General features: G+C 34.0%; 1 protein-coding gene across 1 annotated transcript; it reads right to left on the reverse strand.

Annotated features, from left to right (window-relative positions):
• Positions 1–259: 259 nt before the first annotated feature.
• On the reverse strand, positions 260–3,667 carry LOC110925462 (protein FAR1-RELATED SEQUENCE 5-like). The gene is made up of 5 exons (XM_022169416.2): positions 3,646–3,667; positions 2,185–2,992; positions 1,833–2,091; positions 1,055–1,618; positions 260–883 (listed from the first exon to the last, which is right to left on the reverse strand). The coding sequence occupies exons 1-5, from the start codon at positions 3,665–3,667 to the stop codon at positions 260–262; spliced, it is 2,277 nt and encodes a 758-aa protein (XP_022025108.2).
• Positions 3,668–9,025: the final 5,358 nt, after the last annotated feature.

Genomic DNA, 9,025 nt, shown 5'->3' on the forward strand with positions numbered 1-9,025 from the left:
TTAATTTGTTCTATGATCTATGTTACAATAAAACGCATTAATCAAAAAATACAATTTAAATTATATTGTTCATGTATAAAACGCAATTACAATATATTGTTGGTATGATAAAACGCAATTAACCAAAACATACTGATAAATATGATGGATATTATAAAACTCAGTAATAAAATGAGATGAAACATATACATCATAAAACGCAATGACAAATTTTTTTTTACTTATTGATATCTGATTTTGTCAGAATTTCTATACATAATTACATTGCATTGCTAGAACCTATAGCATTAGAAGAAACCTTATCTTTACATGTGCGACTGTTATGTCCTTTTTCACCACATACACGGCACGATTTCTGGATCTTTGATGATTTCTGAATTGCAATCTCACGATTTGACTTGATCCTTTTTTGTACACCGCATCCTTTGGTCCTTGTTTTGATCGGCACACGAATAATAGAATCTGATTTTTCTATGTTCCCTCCAATTTCAGCAAATCTTTCTTTGCGACTAGGAGGCGGCGCAGCAACCATAACCTCATCCGCTTTATCAATATAACTTTTAATATGATCCCTGTAACGACACAACTCATCTATATCGCCAACCAGCCTATTAACCACATACTCATTTGCAACAACGATTTCTCTATAAACTTTATCAATTTCACTATTCCTACCAATTTCATCAAACCGAATATTTGAATGATTTGATCCAACAGAAACAACATCTCTCATCCATCTTCTATGAACATATCTTCTAGGAAACTCATTTATATCATCATACCGTAAAACGTAAAATATATGTCGGCATAATATACCAAATTGTTCAAACCGTTTGCAAGAACAACTTATTGTTAATCCATCTTCTTGTTTGCTGTATTGCACCTGTAAATAAGATTAAAAAGCTATATAAAATTAGTGAAATTAAATATAAAACGCAATGAATCTTAATTATAATACAGATAAAACTATATTTTCATATAATGATAAAACGCAATGAATGATGGAATAATAAAACGCAATAGATATTTAAAAATATATAAATTTAAAAAATACCTTCAAAAAAGATGTGCATGGCTGTCTGAAATCCTTTATTTCAAAATATTGAACATCACCCACAATATCAAGAGACTTTGACATACACTTTGTAATGGCAGCATCAATTTCAATCTGAATATCCTTAAAAATTGTTTTGGTGTATATTTCTGATGCTTGTTTCTCCAATACAAAGTCACTCCAGGGCTTAGACTCAATATACCTTGTATCATGATCATTCCTCCTATGCTCATGCCTTTGAATATCCATTGCAGTCTCAAAATGAGTGAAAAATTCAACAAGTGTACATCTTGGATTGCAAATCTGACCAAAGAAGTAATTCTCGCTTTCACATCTCGAAGTAGTACGCATAAGACCAGCCAAATCCTCTCCATGGTAATAAGCAGGAATCCAGTCAAATCGAAGATCGTACATATCTTTTAACCACTCATGATTTTCCAATCCAAAAGTAGACATTATTGAATGCCACTCAGTTTCAAAATCTTCTGGACTAATAGTATCATTCCAAACAACATGAGTCATTCTTGTATTAAAATCAGTGTTTGCAGACAAAACAGGACCAACCTGAATAAAAAAGTAATAATATTATAAAACATAAAACGCAATAATTTAAAAACAATATATTGAAAATGATAAACATAATGAATTGATGGTAAAACGCAATTGTTTTGTAATTCTATTGATAAAAATATTTGGTGATCTTATTGTATAATACATAAAACGCAATAATAAAACAATTAAAATTTCAGTTTGTTATATCATAAAACGCAGTTAATACCTTTGTCTTCAATTTCTCCCATATGTGCCACATACATAACCTATGCCTACTTCTTGAAAGTACATCCTTAATAGCTCTCTTCATTGCAGCATCTTGATCAGTAACAACAACTTTAGGCTCACTTCCAAAAGCATTAACAAAACACCTTAAAAGCCATCTATAAGAATCTGCAGTCTCCGAACCAAGTAATGCACCACCAAATGTGACATTCCTATAATGATTATCAATACCAGTAAATGGAACAAAAACCAAATCATACCTGCATAAAAAACAAATTAAAAAAGCATTAGAAATTAGAACAGAATGTATAACGCAATAGAATATATAACGCAATAAATGAAAAAAAACTTACTTGTTTGATTTATAAGTAGCATCAAAACCAAATATGTCACCAAAAACTGTATAATTTTTTTTTGATTGCTCATCAGCCCAGAAAAGCCCTTTCAATCTTCTATCTTCACCAATAACATAATCACATGTGAAACCCGGACAGCATTCTTTCTTCCTAATAAGACGCCTAACTACCATTTCTGCATCATACTCTCCGATATAAAGATTCAAATCCCTTCTATAATTCTTACAATCAACTTTACTAGCACCAACTTCACCAAAACCACCATACATTGTTTTCATAATATTGAATGCTTTAACAGGTCCAATATTGATTGCTGACAATCCAGATATAAAACTTTCTTTCACATAATCGATACTTCGTGCAGCCGGCAAGAAATGAATATCTTCATCTTCCACAAAGATATGATTATGTTCTTCTTCAAAGTAGTAGATTTTATACATATTATTGTTCTCTAATATTAATTTCACATGAGCATTGCATCCAACTCTTTTTGAACCTCTATTACGTCTAACAATCTTTTTACTATTCTCAACTGAACCAGAATCTATTTCTTTGCTAACATGAAATCCTTCTTTTGAACAGACAATATATCTTATTTTCACTAAACCATCACCATTTTTCCATAGGGTATTTTTTCTTGCAGAAAAACCTGCAGCAAGTGCATATCTCTGATAAAACGCAAAAGCCTCATCAAATGACTTAAAAAACATTCCAACAGCAGGTGTAATGGATCCACTGACTTTAGGTTTGAAAAACTTTCTTCCACTGTTTATGCATACACGTTCCTCCCACTTGGAAATGTTATCTGAAACAATTAAAAAAAACTTTAAAACGCAATTCATCTTACATAATAATGTTTTTATTGATAAACCAAAAAATATATTAATAAAAATTTAAAATTCAAACATTTAAAGTTTATATATAGACTAATATGGATAAAAAGCATAAAAAGCAACAGCTTCAGTAAAACGCATCATATGATCTGAAACACTTAACAAATAATCATAAAACGCAATACATCCTATATAATAATGTGTTTAATATTAAATCATAAAAATAAGTTAAAAATAATATATGAAATACAAACCTTTAAGGTTTGTATATGAACTATTATCTAAAAAATCATAAAACGCAATACATTCAGTAAAACGCATAAAATGATGAATAAACAAAACATTGTACAACAATAACAGTTATAGACAGTTAAAGCTTTATATAACATAAAAATAAAAGTTTTATATTCATACAATTTAATTAATATCATAAAACGCAACTCTTCACTAAAACGCAATAAATGATGAAGAAAAAAAACAAACAAATTATGTTTAATTATACAACAATAACTATTAAACTTATGAAAAATCAAATATTACTTACAGAACCACGAATTATAAAACGTAAAACAAAGAAATTCAGAAAAAATAACAAAATTTTACTCCGAATTGAAGCTAAACATACCAGCAGAGTTTGAAGAAGACATTGAAGTTATCGAATTGACGAACGATACAAGATTAATGTTTGAAAAGAGATGAATTTGCAATCGACGGTGATTTAGGGTTACAGAACCTTCAATTATGTTATGAGAGTGATGAACTAAGAAAAGAAGTAACAGAATCTGTAATTGAATTAGAACGAAGATATGATAATGTAAAAAGACGAAAATGCCACCGCGTACAAAAATTTAAAAAAATATGATGAACGGCTAAGATTACTTCCTATACTTCCTAGCCAAAATAAACTTCCTATTTGATCTTTACCCTAGAGACTCTATGGCAACATGTCTTATTTTGTTAGTGTATAAGACTTTGTTTGTACATTAATGGATATTTAGGGGCTGATTATTTCAGCCCTGGATGAGCTTTTAATAATCTCTATCGGACGTATCCTCATTCAACTCATAAGTTTTACATCATTCGACTCGTATTCTCGTTCTGATCAAAAGCCCTAAACGTCAGTTTGTAAATCGGAAAAAAAAAACTTAACGTAACTCAGGACCAGTGGAGGAAAAATAGTTGAAAGGTGGGACTGTCAGTGGGAATAAAAAAAAGATGGGACTGCCAATGGCCAATGACATTTAGTGGAGATTATTAGAGACCAATATCCCTTAGGCTGGAGGGTGTGGTTGGAGCCTCCTAGGGGCTTTATCAGGCCACGTCAGCGCTACCTAGGATTCATCTCAGCCATGGAGCCCCTTTTAATTTGCATGGTGTAGATGGAGCCTCTATTAAACAAAATAAAAAAAAAAGATTTCATTGGTTTTTAGCAAGTGGGCCCCACCTGAATATCTCCATCTTGGCGCTACCATGGTGGCGGACAACTCCATGGCGCCCCGCTTTAACAGCCACGGTGTGGGTGATGGCGTCGGTGGGGCGCTAATGGTGATGACGTGGGCGAGTGGCGCCCCCACACCCTCTAGTCTTATATCAACTATATATACTTTGTCAAGAAATAGATAAATTATATGTATATTATGCTTGTAGCCAATATCCGTTGGTATGAAAACTATAAATATATATTTTTTGTCATTTTAGACTTATACTCATGATCAAAATCAATAAATATACGTTTAGACTAGATCATTATTTGCTGATATTCTTAATCAATCTTGAAATATATTTATTTATTTTAACAAATGTAATATATTTTTATTGTATCAAACTTGAAGATGTTATACATTTGTTTTTAGAGAAAAATATATAAAATATCTCTTTAGTCGAGATCACACAGCTTCGTCATATTTTTACTATTATATATAAATACGAATTGTATTATTTGTACTTATATATTTTAGTCATTTAAATCGTTTTATCATTTAAACAAGAAATCCCTAGATTATGTGAACCTAGAAATCATCATCTCATCATATTCGTTTATTCATTCGTTTGGTATCTTGTTTATTGCTATTTTTTAGGGTGATTGTGGTTTTAGATATTATTTATTTCTTTTCGTGCGGTAATTCTCTTGGATCATTTCTTCGCAACCAGTGAGTAGATCTATTTCTCTCCCCTTTTCAGTCATTAAATATTTTTGGGGTGTATCATGTGTGTTGTTTTTCTAATGTTTTCTGTTTGATTAAATAACATGCAAAGTCAATGTGTCACTATGTGTATCGCGTTCATTGTTTCTATTATTCTTAGTATCTATCGTTGCCATGGGCAATCATGCAAAGTCAATGTGTCACTATAAGTTTAAATAACATGCAAAGTCAATGTGTCACTATAAGTTTAAATATTTAAACTTATAATTGTGTCATAAGCTATGGGCAATCATCATGCCCCGTACCATTCCGTTGCGGGTCGGGGTGTGACAGGGCAGGTTTGGGACGGGTTTAGATAATCCCAACCCCAAACTCAATTAGCTAAGCTTGTCCTAAACCCGTCCCAAACCCACCGGGTTTCGCCCGGGTATCAGACTATCAGGTATACCGGCGGGTTTCGGGTAAACCCGCTACATTAAAAATAATTACCCGTTTGGTATAACTGAAGAAACACGGAACTAATTATGAGGCTAATCAGTTGGGTTTATGTTTCTGATGCGTGTTAGTGTGTATATAATTTTAGATATATATTTAAGCCCTTTTTACACTTTTAGCCAAGTTTTAAATTTATAAAACACGATATTTACTAACACTAAACACACATATGGGCAAGTGCACCCATCGTGGACGTAGTATAGTGTTGGTAAGATACCGAGGTCGTCCAAGGACACAAGAGCTTTTAATACCGGTTTATCCTCAACGTCTAATCAAATCAAAAAAGTTAGAAAAATGTTTTAAACTAAGAAAAATAAAAACTAACTAAATGCTGAAAAATAAAATAAAATAAAAAACAGATAGACAAGATGAATCACTTGGATCCGACACGTGTATTAGTATAACCTTTGATTATTTTCGCACTTTTGCACTTGTTTAAGAGATTATCTTAGTTATTGTAGTAGGCCCCTTTTTCGGAGGTGACGTTACCCTCAACCCAGTAGTTTGAGTCAGCAAGGATACAATCCTAAAGGGTTGGATTATTGAAAGATAATGAATTAAGTTATTAATGCAAATTATGGTAGGCCCCGCTTTTGGCGGTGACGTTACCCTCGGCTAAGTAGTCTGAGTCAGCAGGGATACAGTCCTAAATAGCCGGGTTATAGTATTAATAGTAGTTAGCTTATGAGGGGGTCAAAGAGTTTGGATCCCCGCCATCCAATACCTATGGGCATTGAAGGAGATCCTACTAAATTTGACCCAGGTCCCAAGCAGGACCTCTAAACGCTGAACAAGGGCAAGACCTTTACCAAACCGTTCCCTTAACCCCCGACCAGGTAGCCAACATACCTCCATATAGACCGTGGAGATATGAATGATGAAAATCTTTTATTTTATATAGACAGTAAAATAACGCCAAGACACCACGGACAAACGATAAGGAAAGATCACCTTCAACATAAGTAACTAGTTATTAAAGTCATTAATACAAAACCAAATAAAAAGTGCAAAAGATTAAAAATAAAAGGTATTATACTAAACACTTGTCTTCACCAAGTGATGTAAGAGACTTAGGCAAACATGGCCTTGATTGTCAAGAACTCTTACGATCAATCTTGGATCCCGAGACGACTCACACACTCTATGATGGACAATGGATGATGGTGGTGGATGATGGTGTTATGGTGGTGGTGGGTGGTGGATGAAGTGTGAGAGAGGTGGTGTGCCAAGGGATGAGAGAGAATGAAGCCAAGCTCCTCTATTTATAGGCTGAACAGAACGCTGGACACGGCCCCGTGTTCGCTGAACACGGCCCCGTGCCCGTCTGACATTCTCTCTCTTCATTAATTGTAATTGCGAATTACAATTAATGCGCCTGCTGTACTTTCAACACGCCCCCGTGTCCGCTGGGCACGGCCCCGTGGTGAGCAATGGAAGCTTCTACTGGTTTGTCTTTTCTGCTGCTTCCTGGGCACGCCCCCGTGTTCACTGGACACGGGGCGTGTTCAGACTCTGTTTCTCTTCTCTTTGTCTTGGGAGGTGCCGTTGAGGGTCCGGGCAGTTCACTTTTGTTCCTTTTCTTGTATTTATGGTAGATTTAGTAATCTTTTTGCTTCTTTTGTGATTTTGAGCTCATTTCATCCTGAAAATACAAAAGGAAGACAAAAACACTCTTTTTCCAACATTAGTACTTAAAAAGGGTTAGTTTTATGCCTTAAATGATGTGTTTTATATGTTGCATTTTACACACATCAAATACCCCCACACTTGAACTTTTGCTTGTCCTCAAGCAAAACTCTTTTAATGTGGCTTACACTCCCAAATGGAATAGGTAGAAGAGAAGTTTTTTTTTTTTTTTTTTTTTTTTTTTTTTTTTTTTTTTTTTAACTTGTCCTAGATAAACTACTTAATTTGGCATAGCATGCCTTATTAAAATTCCATTTATATACAAGTTCACATACCTCACGGGAGATCACTCAATCACTCGGCCGAAGGTGTATATTTAAGTGAATCGCTCGAGAGCGGCACGGATTTACATTTTCCATATGCTTGCCAAGCGATCAATCCTCCTCCTTTTTAACTTTTTACCTTTGTAAATATCAAGAGGTCTTTTGGGGTGAAGGCTTGGGTTTAAAGGTGGGTGGTTGGTTAGTGGTTAGTAAAAAGGGCGAAAATCGTAACAAGTGTCGGTTTTCGTAAAATACCTTATTTTTGGTGATATTTATTTTTGAAGTATTTCTCCAAACAAGCTTTTTGTAGCTTATGTTTGTTTTTGACTTCAACATTTTTTTTTTTTTTTTTTTTTTTTTGATCACGTAAAGGTATGTTTATGAAAAACCGAGTTTGTCACTAAAATAAAGGTGAAAAAAAATGAAAAAGGTTTTTTTTTTTTTTTTTTTTTTTTTTTGGTGGGTAGAAAATTGTTTTGGGGGTAATGAAATGAAAGGTTTAGGCTCAAAGGGGTTTTCTAGGGGGATTTTGGGTAGGTAAAAAAAAATGAAAAATAATGGTTTTGAAAGAAAAAATAGTTAGTCCTAATGCCTCCGTCATTTACTTACTTGGGTTTAAGTTGGTAAGGACCGGGAATGTATCGTCGTGGCAAGTTCTAGATTTGTAAAGACCGAGCGGCTATTCACACAAGAAACGAAAAATGAGCATTTAATCTAAGTATGTGTATTTTTATGCTCAATATAGGCTCAAAACTCACTTTTTGTGGGAATGGGTTTTTAATGTGAACAAGCATATATAATCGAATTTTAGCTAGACTTGTTATACCGTTTCATAATTTTCTTATGTTAGTTCTTTTTATCACGACGCTATCGGTTGTAAGTTTGTAAAAATATAACCTTTTTATAACTTGTTATTCCCAACTTAAACTAAGACAAGTAAATAAATAAAAAAAATGAAAAAGTTTTTGAAAAAAATTTGGGGTGTTTAGCGGTTCCAATAGAGTTTTGTGTAAGGCTTGTTTTAGGATTTTGCAAAAATTTCAAGGTTTTAGCATCCCCCCCACACTTAAATTACACATTGTCCTCAATGTGTCCAAAAATAGAGTTTTTGGTTGATTAGAATATGTAAAAGTGTGTTTAAAAACAAAGATTTGTGTTACTGGCACTCTGGACACGGCCCCGTGTTGACCGGGCACGGCCCCGTGGTCAAGTGCCAGTAACAAAAATTATAGAATTGAAACAGAAGCCTGGACACGGGGGCGTGTTCGCTGAACACGGCCCGTGTCCAGTTACCTGAACTGGGTGATTTCTTGCAGGGGGCTCAGCACGGGGCCGTGTTGGTTGGGCACGGCCCGTGTGGAGCCTTCTGTTATGGAGATTTTTGTCGGTTTGTTCTGTTCTTCTGCATGGTTCCATT

This window comes from Helianthus annuus, chromosome 17 (genome assembly GCF_002127325.2).
Source record: "Helianthus annuus cultivar XRQ/B chromosome 17, HanXRQr2.0-SUNRISE, whole genome shotgun sequence".
Lineage (NCBI taxonomy): Eukaryota > Viridiplantae > Streptophyta > Magnoliopsida > Asterales > Asteraceae > Helianthus > Helianthus annuus.